Genomic DNA, 17054 nt, shown 5'->3' on the forward strand with positions numbered 1-17054 from the left:
GCTGCATACAAGATGGTGTTTTTTGTTGTTGTTGTTTGTTTTTTCTCTCCGCATTGAGACCACTTTATCATTTTCATCCATCATGAAAAACATTTGACTGATCTTTTTTTTTTTTTTCATTAAAGATTGTTCACTGTTCAAATATTATTTTAAAATAAACACTGCAAAGATCTAATTTTTACATTTCAGAGCTTAATATGACACATGAAACACAAGTGTAGTGCTGCTGTTCATGTTCATTCCGTCTCATATAAAGGTGTGTTAATATTTGAATAGTATTGAATCTTTCATTTGAGTTTTCATAGGAATTTTGAACGTTTAAAGGTCTTGAGCATAGCTTAGGCATAGCCTATGGGTGGACATATGATAAATGTATTAGTTCGTCCAGCTAGCTCGAAACAACCTCACCCCAGGTGTCTGGGCTAATGATTTGTCAGTTCAGTGTGTAGGCAGGGCGTGCCCAAGTTGTTTTTCAGCAGAAATGCCTTTACTTTGGGCGGGGGGAAAAAAGGCCCATGTGAAATTCTGATTATGAAATTGTGGCCATGAATGCAGAATATTTCAACTTGCACCATGGGCTGCCAGAATACTCGATTCTGATTGGCTGGAAGGTGTGTTAAAACTATATATACCACAGGTACCGCACATCTATAAACAACTGTAACCATAGTAGCATACAGTTAAACTCGCAGCTTCGTTGTAAGTAGAGACGTGGTATACGGATACAGGTCTCTCTCTCTCTCTCTCTCTCTCTCTCATTCACTCACTCACTCACTCACACACACACTCTCACACACACACACACACACACACACACACACACACACAATCTTTCTCTCTCGTTCTCTCATTCTCTCATAATTATTTTCTATAATTCATTCAAATAAACAATATCTTGTCACACTACTTTATCTCTGTATGATTTCGTGTGGGCAGAATTTTAGATCTAATGACCCGGGTACAAAATAACTAACAAAAATGAACTGTGTTTTTTTTTTTAAAAAGTATTATTTATTATTATTATTATTATTATTATTTAAAAATCTTTTCAATCAAATTTTGTACTGTAAGCACTGATGGCTTTAACTTGTCCATTGAGCAGTGGGAAGTGAGCATGGTATAAGCGGGATAATTGTGATAAACATGCTATACGCGGGTTCTTTGCCAGCACATCGTGCATTAAAATCATGTAACGCACACCTAGCCGTGGATTATCCCTCACACAGAAGCGCAATACGTATCCTTGAGTATCAGTCAAGCTGTTCTGCAGTGTGACCTAATTTCATGTTTTCTCATTCCTACAACAGTACATCAACTATCGGCTGATCCACCTGACCCCGGCAGACTATGACGACTTTGTAAACATAATTCGAAGTGCCCGCGGAGCGTTCTGTCTCACCCCGATGGGCATGATGCAGTTCAACGATGTCCTGCAGACCCTGAAGAGGGGGAAACAGACCAAGGAGCTGTGGCAGCGGATCTCTCTGGAGATGGCGACGTTTTCACCCTGAGTGCTCCACACTCCAGCAGGCACTGACTGACTGAACTGCAGCTCGATCCAGAGCTCAGCCCAAGCCTAGTGTGAGTCACAGCGCCCCCTGCAGAGTCCAGATCCATCACTGGCAGCACAATCAGTCCCCCTCGTGGTCCCGTATTACTCCAGGATGTGCAATCTTGTGGAGTTTTCAGAGACATGGGAAGAACTCGTGTTAAAAGGATCCTTCCCTTATTATCGAACCCATTGTCTCGTCTGATTGTTTTTTTTTTGTTTTTTGTTTTTTTTTTTGGTGTGTGTGACGTTGAGTAACTTATGACTAGTGTTTCATCTTAAAATCTGTCTTTTTTTTTTTTTTTTCCTCCTCTTTTCACTCTGTTGATGCTCTGCTTCACTGAGTTTTAATTGTATGGTTAGTAAAAGACAATGTTATTTTTTTTCTTCATTAGTTTAGTTGTTGTTTATTGATTCAGATTTGAATGAAAACTAAATGTCAGACTCATACTGCAACATTCCTCTGCTTTTGGAGGAGTGAGCCTCCACCGGGCATAAAGGATTACAGCGTTGGATACTCCATATATGAACGAGGGAAGAACATCCTTTATTAAGATAAGTAAACGGACATTTAATAGGAAACAATAATCAAGTACGGGTGAGGATTCTTCTACGTTTTGTTTTATTCTTCGTTTGTTTTTTTTTTTTATATTTTGTATAGTGCGTGTGTGTGTGTGTGTGTGTGTGTGTGTGTGTGTGTGTGTGTGTGTGTGTGTGTGCGTGCGTGCAGAGAACAGTTTGAGGAATGAAAGTGACTGCTATCTGAGTTCTCTTTTCCAGCTGGCTGTTGGTGGCGAGGGCTTGAGGTTTTGGAACACAGAAGTTTGGCTGGACCAAATGATTTTTTTTTTTTTTTTTAAAACCTACATGACTTTTCAGAATCTATCTATTACAAGTCCACCGCCGCCAGGCTCTCGTCCTCCCACTCTTTTCCCCCAACGTTAAACTTCACGGATATTTTGTTCTTGTTTTCTGTGCATGTGTATTTATCATCAAATGTCGATGTGCATACACAGGCAAAAGCAGTATTCTCCTTTTATCTCGGTTCTCATTCATGTCCGTCTCTCTGAAACAGACGCACACTTTCGATGTTAATGTAGAGAGGTGGTCCACTGCCAGGTTCCTGTGTTTCCAGCCTCAAGTCCGGCGCCCACTTTGGAGCTCACTAGTAGGGAATGATTGTAGAAATTGTACTGTGATATTTTTGTATTCTTCAAAGTGTAGCTTGATTGGGAAGAAGATATATAAATATATAAATATATATGAATATATAAACTGTGCTGATTGCAAATGGTTGTAATCTAGACTAAAGGAAAAAAAAAGAAAATGGAACAGACAAAAAGCAATATTGAAAATGTAGAGTTTACTTAATAAAGATAACTCAAAACACTAATTTTGTGGGTTTTTTCCATGTTGTAATTGGTTTGGGCTCCATTTCCTGTTTGAGGATTTGCTCTTTATTTCCTGTAAATGAAGATAAATCCATACTACATTGCCCACTGACCTCTTGAGATAGATGATTAGAACTATAAGTACTTATTCTGGCCTTGAGGTTTCTTCACCATATATAAACCCTCACAAGGAGCAAATGGCAAAAAGGCCTTATGTTTGCAACGTATTTAAAACTGGAACTGAAAGTTTGGAATCTGTTTTGGATGTTCAAAATGGAATAATTTGTTAAAAATGAGGCATGCAAAAGTAAACCGAGTACTGTAGAAGAAGAAGGAAGTAGGATCTTGCATAGCAGACAGACCAAATGATAGTGAGTTATGAATGTAATTCATTTTTAAGATCTATGTTGCAAAAAGATAATATCCTCACCATTGGAGTGTACTTGTTTGGAAATTTGGAGGATTTGGGAATACAAAAGAATTCACTGATTTCAACTTAATATACATTGTGTGTGTGTCAGTAGCTCTGAGGTGTTCAGCAGTTATTTTGGTTCTGTCCCATTATAAAAACATTCTGGATTGAGACGCAAATTTACATAATTTTTTTTTTTTAAATATTGGCTTTGAAGGAATAGATGGATAGATTAATTTCATCAGCACTGGCAACTATCATTTGTAAATAGCTTTCGATGTTTATTCTGGGTCTTTAACAGAACAAATCAAAATGTTCAGGGAAGAATCCTACTCAGGCCATACACAGATGGGATGCACCACATGTCATTTTTAGATATGGATTAGTATTTTTCCTCGCTGCCATCCAATAAAGTCATTGGATCTAAGACGGCCACCTCATTGTAAGACGTCTGTCGCCTATGCCCATGCATCTTAAAAGAAAAGCTGGCTAGCATGAGGCTGCAAATCTAACTAAATCATAGCCAAAACATCAGTTGTGTCAGTAAACAGAAAAACACTTATGTTTGAGCATTAAAACAAATGAATGCAAGGGATTATCTGCAGAAATGTAACAATTTATATTGTGCAGACTTTATATTTGTTTAAACTTTTTTTTTCATTCCTTCATAATCTCTTTAAAGAGACCCTGATTGTACCATTTTCTCTCTCTCACCAGGGGGCGCAATAAGCATAAAAAATTACATAAATTAAAAATGTGGTTACTGCTTTATATGTAACAACTTTTGAGTTAAATACAGGCCACATTTTACATGTGGTTCCACTCCATATCTGACTATATTTATATAATACGTACCCTTCAGGAAAACCAATTATTCTTGATGTGTATAAAACCTGTTAGTGTACATTTGTGGAATTGGATAAGATGATTCCAAATAAAATAACAATAAATAAATAACCGACCTCTTTCTCTAACTGTCAGGTGTAATACAGGCTTAAAATGCACAGTCCATTACTGTGATCTAATTCTTGAAAAGTACCGACTTCCCACAACTTCCCTCCATTGAGCCCCTTACCTGGGAAAAAAAAAATCCGCTGAAAGGAGGCGCTCTCTTGTGGACGCTACCATCACCGATTTTCCACGCGGGGGAGGCCACAAATCCCTTTTTTCCTCTTTCACGAAGCTAAAATCCGTCGAGTTGAATCCTCGTAGATGCGATAATACCCATCAACTGTATTTGGTACAGTGTGATATAATTTAAAAAAATCTGCAAGATATACGTATTTACATTAGTTAAACTTGCCTTATCGCCCCAGTTTGCTGGGCTGACTTGGTTCGGTCCAGACTTTCGGCCTCAGGAGTCGCGAGCCAGCAGCATCACACAGCCGAATGAAGATGGCGGATCTATAGACGATGCTGTCAACAAGACTTTACAAATAGCGGCTCTTTCTAAATTTACCCCGGGTCCAAATATTCGTTTTTGGATAGTCGGGCTCCAGAAGAAGGCTCGTTGTGAGTAAAGTTTTATTGAACCTGTTTTAAATGCTGTTTCTGTACTCTTCTCACTCGGTGAGTATATGCTAGCCCCAGGAACGTTAACGTGAGTGAGAGAGAGAGAGAGAGAGAGAGAGAGAGAGGCGCCGGTTGGCTTAAAAACTTGTTTGTTTGGTTTTTTTTTTTAACAAAACCGTCGGAGTTTTAGTTTTAAATGACTTGTAGTGAAGTTTCTAAGGGAGAAAACCTCGTCTATGCGGATGAACACTGAAGGAACGGAGCAGTTTTAACGGCAGTTAATAATCAGTGTTGAGTAAAGTCGATGCTGAAATTAGCGCACGCGACGCTGTTGTGCAGTAAAAGTGAAGTGGAAACTCTGCAGATGCTTAAAGCTGGAAGACTTCTCTCTCTCCTTTTCCATCTTATTGGACTAAATATAATGTAACACGCCTCTTTAAAAAAATCATTTATCTTTTACAATACTGTATACCACAAATGCAGAAGTGTATAAGGAGTGAAACTGCCTGGAGAGCCGGAGGACTGTTTCATGCCGCGTTCACGAGCGCACCCACTTCCAGTGTTTTCTACTGTAGGAAGCTTTCTGTGGCGTATGATCTGTTTCACTTGGTTCATTTACACTTTTAAATCTTCATGCACGCAACTAAACCCGAGTTAAAGGTAGTAAATTATTTTCTATTATATTATAGTATCATCATATTAATAAGAATACTAGACCTATTTTATATTGCTCCTTTTAAAAGGCCTCTCAAGGTGCTTTACAGAGGAAAAGAAAATAGAAACAGAAGTTCATGGCATACAACAAAGTATATAAGCATCCATCAAAAACAGCTGATGATATACTGTAAGAACAATTGTCGTAGTAATGATAAGGTAAATTTAAAAAAAAAAAAAATCCTAATTGATTGATTAAGTAAAAGCTGTCCTAAAGAGAAGTTTTTTGAGAAGGTTTAAATACACTAAAAGACTGATGTCTGAGATCAGATAGTTAGTGACCCGTCACCTATAATACATAAACGAGTCCGAGGGACAGTTAAGAGACCAGAGTCGGAGGAAAGGAGATCATGTTTTGGGGTTTAATGGGTTAAAAGATCAGCCAAATACTGGGTGGACAAACCATGCAGAGCATTGTATATAATGTAATATAATATATATTGTATTTTATATATATACTTCACGTTCTTTTAATGAAGACACAAAACCCCGGGTTTTGAATTGTCGTATCTGACTTCTAGTGAATTGTTTCACATCCTCTTTGGCAGTTTTTGTCAAACACGTGGCCTGGTGTAGTCCGAGGCGTTAAAGCATTTATTTAATCCGCATCATTACGCGTGTTTGTTTCCTCTAGACGGACTATAAATCTTGAGCGGTTATGTGAGCGGAGTGAAGACACCTGTGGAAGCTCTTTGTTTCGGTTCACGTCAGTTTATTCAGCATTACTAAAGGGAAAGCTCAGTGATTATCTCACTGCCTTGTGAGATCAGATTATATATTGTGACTCTTTTTTTTGGCAAGTTTGCTTTGTGAATCCATTAAAGTACGCAGGAGCGCTTTGCTGGGGATGGCAGAAATTGCTTGCATGAGTCAGTGGCACTTAATAGATTAACTTCTTCCAGGGCCTTGAACCGATTTATTTTTAATTTTTTATAAAGGAACTTGAGCATCTATTGCTGAGAAACTCCGTACGTAAGCTGAAATCATTTAATATGTTCCAAGCATGCTTGCTCCAGGCCAGAAATTTCCAAATAAATCCCTACATGTTGTTGGAGGATCAGACGGTGTATCTGTCCAAAATCTCTGAAGGAAGCTTCCCCAAATGCATGTTGGACATTACTTTTAGAGACGTCATCTTATATTAAACCGGTTTCAGAGACACAGAGAGGACAAGCAAATGCAGAAGGCTCTAGAGGTTTAATTATTCACGGTAACTCCGATTTGTTCAAGACGAGGCATTTGCTCTGGACAGAATGTGTTTCACATGTGTTTCACAGTTTCATACATGCCGTGCAGATCGACAGCCCGGCTGAAAGCTCAGCATATTACGTTTCACTCTTGGACGTCACTGATATTTTTTTTCTCGCCTCCATAAATCAGATGCATGATTTATAACAACGCATGATTAACAAGCTTTGCCGGTTATGTCATGTTATTCAGCAACTATTACTGAGATTTCCTTAAAAAAAATTAAATGCGTCGTTAGACGCATGTTAAATTATAAGATACTGTTCACTGTAAAATAGAATGAACAGCAAATGTCAAAGATAATTCATAAATAAATGTATGACTAATATAATGCAGTGTGGTGACCAAAGCTGAGGCAGTCATCTGTGAATCTTTGCTTTTGCATCATTCTAGTAATGTAGAAAAATATTATGTGGCAATGTAGAGGCAGGCGGCTTATTATATTAGATGTGTTTCTTCAGATGTTGAAGAATTCATATCGTATTATTAAAGCGGTCATATGATGCTTTTTAATATTTTCCTTTTCTTTAGTGTGTCATGTCTGTCTTCGCATGTATAAATCACAAAGCTCATAGTCTCCCACAAAGGGATTTATTCTGTCTAACAGAGAACACTGCTCAAGACCTGCCTAAAACGCCTCCATCGAAGTCCAGATTTACTTCCGCAAATGTCTGTGTCACTATTTGAAATATTAGTGTAATCCAGCCCGAATGCAGATGCGAAGAAAGAAGGCGAGGTTTCAGTGAATCGTGTTGGCAGCATGTCGTGGAGACGCTGTGTGGTTCGACGTGAAAGCGAAACACCCTTTTGTTTGGTCTTCTGAAATCGGATGAAATTAGGAAGCAGTGGTTAACGTTTATTTATAACGCTGTTTCTGAGCAGTACAGCTCAAAAGTTCGCTTGCGCGCAGAGTATCTCTAAGATACTCTTTTAAACCCAATCATGTTACAGACCTGTTGCCAATTAACCTAATTAGTTACAAAATGTTCCCTCAGCTGTTTCTTTTTAGTAACACTTACTTTTCCAACCTTTTGCTGCTCCCATCCCAACTTTTCTGAGACGTGTTGCAGCCATGAAATTCAAAATGACCTTATTTTTTTCCTTAAAATGGTACATTTCCTCAGTTTAAACATTTGATATGTTCCGTATGTTCTGTTGTGAATAGCATGTGGGTTTATGAGATTTGCAAATCATTGCATTCTGTTTTTATTTACATTTTACACAGCGTCCCAACTCTCTTCGAATTGGGTTTGTAATAGGCCTTTAAAAATACGTGGCAAATGGTGAATTTTTAATTGTTTCTTGAGACCTCATAATAATTCCAAGCTGGTGATGACATGACTGCAGCTCTAAAGGTGTAACGTCATCATGTGTTTTACTTCATCACATCGTGATCGGTTGGTGAGATCGGCCAAATGTAGGGACTACCGATCGAGTCACAGAATGTGATTGTCGGCCGATCGATCAGAGCATCCCTAATTATTTTATCTCCTATTGACTGTTCAAGTGCGGTGTTTTGTGTTGTGGCCCAGGGCTCAGTTGAAGCCTACAATATAGACGTGCAGAGCAGTGCACATTCCTGTGACACGGTTACCTGTCTGTGGTTGGTGTCTTTTTTTTTTTTTTTTCTGTGTCTGTTGATTTCATAAGCTAAATTAATCCGTTATAACATTCTATCTGAAAGGAAAGAGAGTTACAAAGTAAAAACCTATCGCTGTGAAACGTTGTACTTAAGTCATGCTTGCAAAGTTGGTTCTGATTGATCCGCTCGATCATCCGCCTTTTCTGAATCTGACTCGGGCTCGAACTGATACGGTAAACCCGACGACGTTATTAACCGTGTTGCTTAGAATTGCTTTAGAATCCTTGGAAGCTGAAGCTCACCATTGTTGTAAAGGGGCATTACGTTTCCGACACGCGTGTGGTTTTTGGCCAGTCACGAGGCAATGGGTCAGCTGGACAATCGGAGCACTCTGGGCTTCAGACAGCCTGGGAATAGAGGTACTGCATTAATGTACAGTATGTGAAAAATAATGTTTTTAAAAAAAAAATAATATTAAAGCATGTTAACCTATTCTATTATACCCAATAAACTAAATAATGAACGTTTTAAAAAATTTTTAAAAGCATCATATGACCCCTTTTAAAGTAAAAAAAAAAAAAAAGGTTTGCTGATGTCACACTTCACCTTACTGACTGAACGATGGAATAACTGTGTTAAGCAGATGAGTGACTTTTTTTTCCACATGCAGGATTCATTTCCAAATGAGTAATCCGGTATTGTCGACAATTAATATAAGTAATAGTCTAATTATCTGTAGGGTGTTCCTCATACAGTCAGGAACCAATAGACAAATCATGGGTCATAATTAAGTCAAACAATAAAAATCTCTCTCTCTCTCTCTGTGTCTCACTTTCTCTGTCTCTTGATTTGTCTCAATTTTTGTTTCTCTCTTTCTCCATCCATGCATGATTTTGCGAGTTTGCCGTCGCAGAAATTTATGCACAAATCAAGCAAACTCCGCAATAGTTTACTGCAGCTTTTCCATGGGCTACGGCCAAGAGGCTTCATGTGTCATCACGAACATGAGTACGGTTAAGAGGTAGCGTTTACCAGCAAGCATCACTGTGAAAGACAATGCAAAAAGAATTTTCAGGCTATTGCAGTTTCATCAATTCAACTAGTTTTCTGAAGGAAAGGAAAAAACCCACAATTTTTGAACGTGCAATTAGAAAAAAAAAAGTGATGTTTCTGTGCACGATCTCCACGTCTGTGATGGCGTCCCATTCAGGAAACCTCTCTGCTTTGTGCCCAGTTTTCCCAGGATACCCTCCAGATCCACTGCTACACTGACCAGGGTAAAGTGGCTACTGATGTTGAATGAACGTTGTGCTATATCCAGGAGTAAGACGTGTGTGATCAGAGTAATTGTATCCAAAAGAAGAGGAGGACTGTTTCTGATTTTCCTCTCCAAAAGTGTTCATTGTGATTTGGTCTTTTTCAGGATGCTTATTATGTAATTAAGTAATGATGCATATCGAGCTGTCTGAACTAGTCAACAAACATGCCGCATGTATGTATTGCAGAATTATAGCCTGTGTGTTCAGAGCAGAGAGAAATAATGAGTTTATAATAATACAGGGAAAAAAACATGAATATTTTTATCTTTATACTGAATATGGTGGTTTTGTTTTGTGACCAGTTTGCACAGAGTGCAAGTACTGTACATGTCCTGTGCTCCATTGCTTTATTTTAGGTGTATTGCCTACTATAATTAATCATATTATTAGCAGATAGCTCATGGGTCTTATTTCAAGAGGTTTGAAGTATTATGGAAGCCTTCTATGCAGATGCTGTGCGCTGCGTTATCTTTTCTTTGTGTTTATAATTTTTCTCAATTGGTTCACTCGTCAAAGCCGAAGCACATCTGTCATGTATGTGTACGATATCTCATCACGAATAACTACTGTAGCAGGGGAAGACCGAATTAGTTTTGTCATAGCAGAGGAATCCTGCCATAGATGTCAAAGATAACTGCTCTATAATTAAGAGTTGTTTTCTCCAGAGGAGTTATCTTCATTCATTTGGCATTAGAGTGTATCCTTGAAAAGGAGAGCGAGGCTCAGTGTGTGAGGAAGGGAGGGTAGACGAGGTCTGAGACGAGGCCCGTCGTGATAACTACTTTTGTTGGACGACAAATTGCGATTAAAAAAATGGTCATTTTATGAAACTGATATAATAGCATAATAATGCAAGTACAACCTTTCAAAGAGCAATGAACTTTTAATTCTGAACTTTTAAATATCGAGGTCAGCGAAAATGATCAAGGTCATGTCTATACAAGATAAGGAGATGCGGGTGAATTGTTGGCAGTAAAATTGGCTGGTCATCTACCACTCATCTGGTACATTTCTCGCACAAGTAGGGCTTACAAAAATAGATATGTAAATTTGCATAATTTAGTTGTACCCGGTCGTCCCTCAAAGTTTGTGATTCCCACTGGCTGTACAAACGTTAAACCTCACTGTGAAAGTAGAAGCGAAGAAAAACCAAACACCCTGAAATGTGAAATTGGCTAATTGTCAGTTGCGCTCTTAAAATAACTCCCACCTAACAACTTGTGAAAACAGTTATTAGCGTGTAAAAGGAAAGGATTGATGTGTTCTTATGTACGATTTGAATATTTGAGTGTTTTTAAATGAATTTAAATTGAATGAATGCGTGTGTGCAGAGGAGTTTATCACTTCGCAGGTTCGGGTAGGGAATGAGGAAGCTGAAAGCACAAAGACACACAAACAAATCAACTTTCACTAATTACACGCAGGTGAGGATCATCACCCGTTCCCTGCGTCCTCTGCATCCACAGCCGACGCTCAACCACGCCCTCGCTGCCACAGTGACTTTTTTTTATTATTATAATGAAGAAAAAAATCTTTGTTTATATCAGTTATATAATTTAAAACAGTGTTGTTAGTTTCTGTTCTTGTGAGGTGGCTGGTAGAAATTCTGAGGGGCAGGAAAAAAAAAAAAAAAAGACCTGCCACTGTGGCCGGTGGAAGAAAAAGTTAATTTCAGACCCTGAAGACGGGCCTAGACGAGCATTAAAAATCCCTGAACAGTTTATAAAAAATTCCAAGTGCTGATCTTTCCTGCTTTTCGGTTTGATTGGCTTTGCATGGTTTTCCTAAAGCCTCTAGATGTTTGTGCATGCTACATGATTAAAATCTTGGCACTGTCATATGAAAAAAATAAGCCCACCCTATGGAAATTGTTTGTTTTTTTGACATATTTGGACAAGCGAACATTTGATCATCTTTGAAACAGTGTCTATTAATGAAGTTCATATATGTGAACAAAACCAGAAGGAAAATGACCTTTTCCAATGATTTAATCAGCAGAAATATAAATATGTGATATTCTTCTGTGGAAAAAGTAAGTACACCCTTGGCCTCAGAAGCTAACATTGCCCCCTTTAATCCTAACCCTCCAGTTCTTCTTTTTGAGCCATTCTGTTAAAATGTTAAAAAAATTTTATTGTAGCAACAACATCAACAATTCCAACAACAAAAGAAACACCAAAAACATCAACAATAGCGATAACAGCAATAACAATACTTGTGGTACCCAAGAGTACTTTAAAAAAAAAAAAATGCAGATATAGAAATACAGACAGTACACATCAGAACAGACATAAGATATTCATCACTACCCATACACCCCCAAGCCAGCCGCCAGTGCCAGCACCTGCACAGAAATTAGTCCAGCACTGTGAAGGTGCAGACAAGCACTCCCACCAGGAAAAATGCCAAAAAGATGCCACGACGGACCCCCCGCCGTTCTCCACCTTTGCATCTCATAATCATCATCAGTGGTTTCTGTGCACTTAGTTGAAGCCTCATAACAATGAGTTTGTTCTACTAAAGCGTTACTGATGCTTGGGGCACTCATCTCTTAAATTCAGCTCAACTGCACTCGCTGGACAGGAGGAGAACAGGAAGGAACTGAAGAAGGAACCTCTGCAGGTCCTGGTTGAGCACACCCAGCGGCAGCCCCCATAGACGGAGAGTCCATTTTTGAGCCATTTCTTAAGATAAGATGTACCTTTATGGATCCCCCATAGGGGGATTTGCTAGTGTGCTTAGGATCAATAACCTGTTGAAAGGTCCACTTTCGTTTCAACTTTTGCACAGATGGCCTCACATTATCTTCAAACACTCCTTGATATGATGCAGAATTCATAGTTGAATCAATGAGTGCAAGCTGTCCAGTCAGTGAGGGAGTGAAGCAACTCCAAACCACAACATTCCAACACTTCACAATTGGTATGAGGTGCTTCTCCTGAAAAACTGTCTTTGGTGTGTGCCAAACATGTCTGCTGTTACTGTGGCCAAACAACTTTATCTTTGATTCATCTGTCTAGAGGACATTATTCCAGGCCTGGTCTTTTCGACAAACTGTAGTCTTGCAAATGCTTTTTCTTGGCACACCTCGTGTGCAGGTCAAATTTGTGCAATCTCTGATCGTTCTGATTGTAGAAGCACTTTGATACAAACAGATGCAAGACTTACTAGCAGATCCTGTGATGAAATTTTGGGGTTATTGGAGACTTCTTTTTTGCATCAGATGGTCTGCTCTTGGGTGGAATTTACTGGGACGGCCAGCCATGGACAAATTAGCAGTCGTTTTAAATTTGCGCCACTTGTAGTTTATTTTCCTTACAGTGTAATCATGTATTTAAAAGATTTTTGGAGGTGTTTTTAAATCCCTTGCCAGACTCGTAGGCATCCACACCCGTTTTTCTGAAGGTCCTACCGAACTCTTTAGATCTTGGCATGATGACACCACACACCTCAATAACAAAGGGAACACCAGACACTAGATGTGTGAGATATAAATAAGACCGGTTCCACTTGCACTCCATAAGCAGATTCTAATAAAGGTGTCTTGTTAACAAAGTTCAGACCTTTTTTCAGTAATTGTGTTTTCACACTTCAGGTTGTCAGTGTACTTGTTAAATGCACTTCTATGCGTTTACATCTTAATACATTTTTACTTGCATGTCTCCGATAAACAGCTTCTGCTGTGAGCATCTTGTGCTCTGTTGCCAAGTATCCTTCAAGTGTGTCATCTGTGCCTGTCGTCTGTCTGTGCGTCTGTCTGCGTGTCTCTCTACGTCTGAGACAGAGACCGAGAGTTTCGTTTTAGTATCCAGTGAATTCTGCAATGCGGGAAGCACTGACAAAATCACGAAGGCTGTCACAGACGTGGATTCTGAATTTATTAATAATGTAGCAGGCTTTAAGAACTAAATGTATCCTGGTTTAACTGAACACTGTGTGCTGAAATGACATAGAATGATATAAGATGATTAAACTTTAACCAACATTTTGAAGAATGGAGCGAGAGAGAGAGAGAGAGAGATGTCCTAAAATACAATTTAACAATAACATCATGCACAAGGTGGCTTAGTGGTTAGCATGTTTGCCTCACACCTCCAGGTTCCCCATGACCCTGTCTGATAAGCGGTATGAAGATGGATGGATGGATGATTGGATGGATTTCCATTCATAGAAGCTTGTGTATGGTTTAATTTTTATTCTTAAAAATTCTTTATTCCCCCCCCCCAGAATATATAAGTGTAAACTTTAAAATATAAAATTATATATTAAGAAAAAAATAAAATAAAATTGGATTTTGGATTTGACCCCCTCCTGAAAATTTTCAGCTACAATAGTTACAGTCAGTGCTTATTGGATGGTTAGCATAACACACATACTGCTAATTATATAGACAGTGATTATATAGACATTACAGTTTCACCAGCTGCAGTGGTGAGTAATAGGATTAATAGATCAGAATCATGAATTTTCCCTTTCTGTTAGAAAGATATTAGGCAGCTACAGTACATGCTGCCTAATATTGGGGGGGAGTACTGTAAGTTTACTGAAGCAAGAAATACAGTAGAGTAGATCTGGTTTTGTCATTTCCCAATGGCATCTTATTTTAATCATTAATGGAACTGTTGTAAAGCTATTTTGATTCAAACTTATTAATATGGTTGATGATAGATCATGCGTTAAATGATTAAATAACAAATTTAATGCTGCTACTGTCTGACATCCAAACAAAATGCCTGAGAGCATCACACTTGCCAATTTAGTACATTTCCTCATCTTAAAATTAGTTCCAGGCTACACCACTGTGTGTGTTTGTGTGTGCGTGTGTGTGTAGCTTTCAGTTTTCTGTCACTGTCACTTAAGCATAGTTAACATAGTGCTGGTGGTTAATTGCTATAAAAAATGCACAGAATGAAATGAGTCTGTGGTGATAATCTGCTGTCAGAAGTCTGCTCTGAAGTTGATGGAGAAAATGAGCTTTGGTGAAGGACAAATCCATATGATTCCTTTACACTGTGTAGCTGATGTGTTGCAGAGTGCAGCCACCAACCACATGTTTGGCAGATGTGTGTGTGTGTGTGTGTGTGTGTGTGTGTGTGTGTGTGTGTGCGCGCGCGCACACACGCACACATGTGTGTTGGTTATTCATGAAGCTTACATGATTTAGCCTAGATCCTCAGGGTGATGTTGACATTAGGTCTGCGTCTTAGTTCAACCTTACAATTCAATATATGGCCAAACGTTTGTGGACACCCAATGATCATACGCATATATGGTAACTTGCATGGGTTTTAGCCGATGACGACGTGACTAGTTTCCACAACACGCGTGTGCCATGAGTGGCAGGGGATTTTGTGGGACACAGAGGAGGGCCAATGCTGTGCATATCTGCTGCGCATAATAGCACCAAAATAAAAAGTTGAGTCCTGTGTTTTACATGCACGTTTGTGATGACGTAAGATGAATGCAAATGCGCTAGGGTTTGATAGAATTAAGTGCTGGGGGGGACAATCGTATTTAGATTCGGACCACAGCAAAAGTGCCCGGTGTGAACACCATCTAAGTGAACTGCATGACTTAACCGAATTCCATAATAACCTAATGCATAGAGCTACATGTTCACTTGTGTTGGATAAACGTCCTTCCACGCAGTAAGTTATCACCACGATGCCATGTTAAAATACAATTACACATCTGAATGCGTGTCCTAAGTCTCATACCAAGGAGCCATGTGCCAGAAATGTAGTCCCTTAAAAATTTAGGTTTCTTCCCACTACAGGAAATATTAAGCATATTCTGTGTAAATGCTGAAATGTAGCCGAAGCCTGAGAGGCACACACTCTTTTCCTCACCAGCTGTGTTTGGCTGGTGTGGTGTTCTGGGTCTGCAACCATTAATTGATGTCTTCAGCATAAAGTTCTCCATGAGAATTTTCATAATCGATCTGTTGCTCATTTAAGAAAGACACAATGGCCTTTTAGCAGAATTACTGTTTTGATAGGACACTGTGACTGAAATGTTTAATTGACGTCGTTTACTAAATGGCCACCTTAATAACAGAACTCTCAGGCTTTGAAACCATCAGCGGATCCGTGGAGGCGGATAAAACCCCACTTAGACAGTGTGATCTATGATAGTACATTAACGTTTTAGTAGGAGCATTTGTTCTGATTTAAAGCCTTGTAACTTTTTTCCTTGTCCAAAGTCTGGATTGTTTAGAATGGCATGCATCATGTTTATGTGGTACTGGTGCCGGGGGTCGTTTAGACAGTTTCACTGAAACACATTTACTGTTTACTATCATCGCTAAAGTTTGCTGTCCAGCAGAAACTGCCCAAGCACATAACCTGCCCATTTGTACTTGCTTTCTAAGTGTGCATCATAAATATATTAGCCCTTTTTAACATTAGCTCAATCTTTTTATTGATCACTAATCTTGATTAAAAGGAACGTACTCGTCATATTGTAAATGCTTATGGCTGTGCAGTGCTGTAACTGTATTTATTGCTGATGTTCTCATATAGTTGTGGTGTAATATGTTTGCAGCATCATGCCCCCTTTGAAAAGGGTGAAACGAGTGTAGGCTAGTAAGCTTGCTTGTTAAAATGTTAAGATGATCGTTAAATTACTTATGTTTATTGACAAGCTCACAGCTACAGACATGACTTACCTTACCTCTACTATATACTTAATATTACATTTACGAGTATTCGGGATCGTCACTGGCTAGCATTAGTGTATTAGTGTTGAACGTGGATTAATGGTGCCAAAATAAGTGTGCGCACTTCTCGTATATATGAAAACACAGAAGTGTGTTGCAGTGTGTCGTGAACCGAGTGATTAATTGAAACTATTGATAGATTTATTGATTTGCTGAAATACCTGATGTTTCAGTCCTGATTTGAAGAATAATTATTCTCTCTATGTGGGTTTATGCTGCTAGTTTTTTAACTTGAAGATTTAAATATTGCCAAAATGGACAAATTAATTGTGGGAAATACTGGATAATTAAAAATCTGGCTTGGAGCACTGATAGGAAGTGAGATTATGAATATTTCTTAGGCAGTAAGGAGCTTATAATAGATTTAGTCTCTGCCCTGCCAGTACTGTGTGTATGTCGGCGTTAAGTTATGATTGAACTTCATTTGGAATAAATGGATTCATAATAGGATGTAGATGCAAATGGTGTTGGACTGTTTAGACTAGGTTGCAATGAGGATGTAGAAAAATCGGATCTGGGATGTAATTGTAATGCTTTGATTTGTTAATGGTTGGATGTCATTATGTAACGCTGCAATGATCTGATATGCTTGCCATTGAGCTGGTGCTT

The 17054-nt window shown here is 38.7% G+C and overlaps 2 protein-coding genes across 11 annotated transcripts in view; both read left to right on the top strand.

Annotated features, from left to right (window-relative positions):
- Positions 1-2942, top strand: part of zswim8 (zinc finger, SWIM-type containing 8) — a 50752-nt gene extending 47810 nt beyond the window's left edge. For both annotated transcript variants that reach the window (XM_017463566.3, XM_017463567.3), the window contains exon 26: positions 1308-2942. In XM_017463566.3, the coding sequence (XP_017319055.1) occupies positions 1308-1511 (204 nt within the window). In that variant the 3' untranslated portion in view covers positions 1512-2942. The remainder of the gene's footprint in view (positions 1-1307) is intronic.
- Positions 2943-4711: 1769 nt separating this feature from the next.
- The window catches only part of ndst2a (N-deacetylase/N-sulfotransferase (heparan glucosaminyl) 2a), a 139192-nt gene continuing 126849 nt past the window's right edge, over positions 4712-17054 (top strand). For 8 of the 9 annotated variants that reach the window (XM_017463569.3, XM_017463568.3, XM_017463571.3 and 5 more), the window contains exon 1: positions 4713-4864. The gene's annotated coding sequence lies outside the window, so the exon portion shown is untranslated. Of the gene's footprint in view, positions 4865-17054 lie in introns of all 9 variants that reach the window. The other variant, XM_017463574.3, reaches the window with a different exon arrangement.

This window comes from Ictalurus punctatus, chromosome 3 (assembly GCF_001660625.3).
Source record: "Ictalurus punctatus breed USDA103 chromosome 3, Coco_2.0, whole genome shotgun sequence".
NCBI classification, from domain to species: domain Eukaryota; kingdom Metazoa; phylum Chordata; class Actinopteri; order Siluriformes; family Ictaluridae; genus Ictalurus; species Ictalurus punctatus.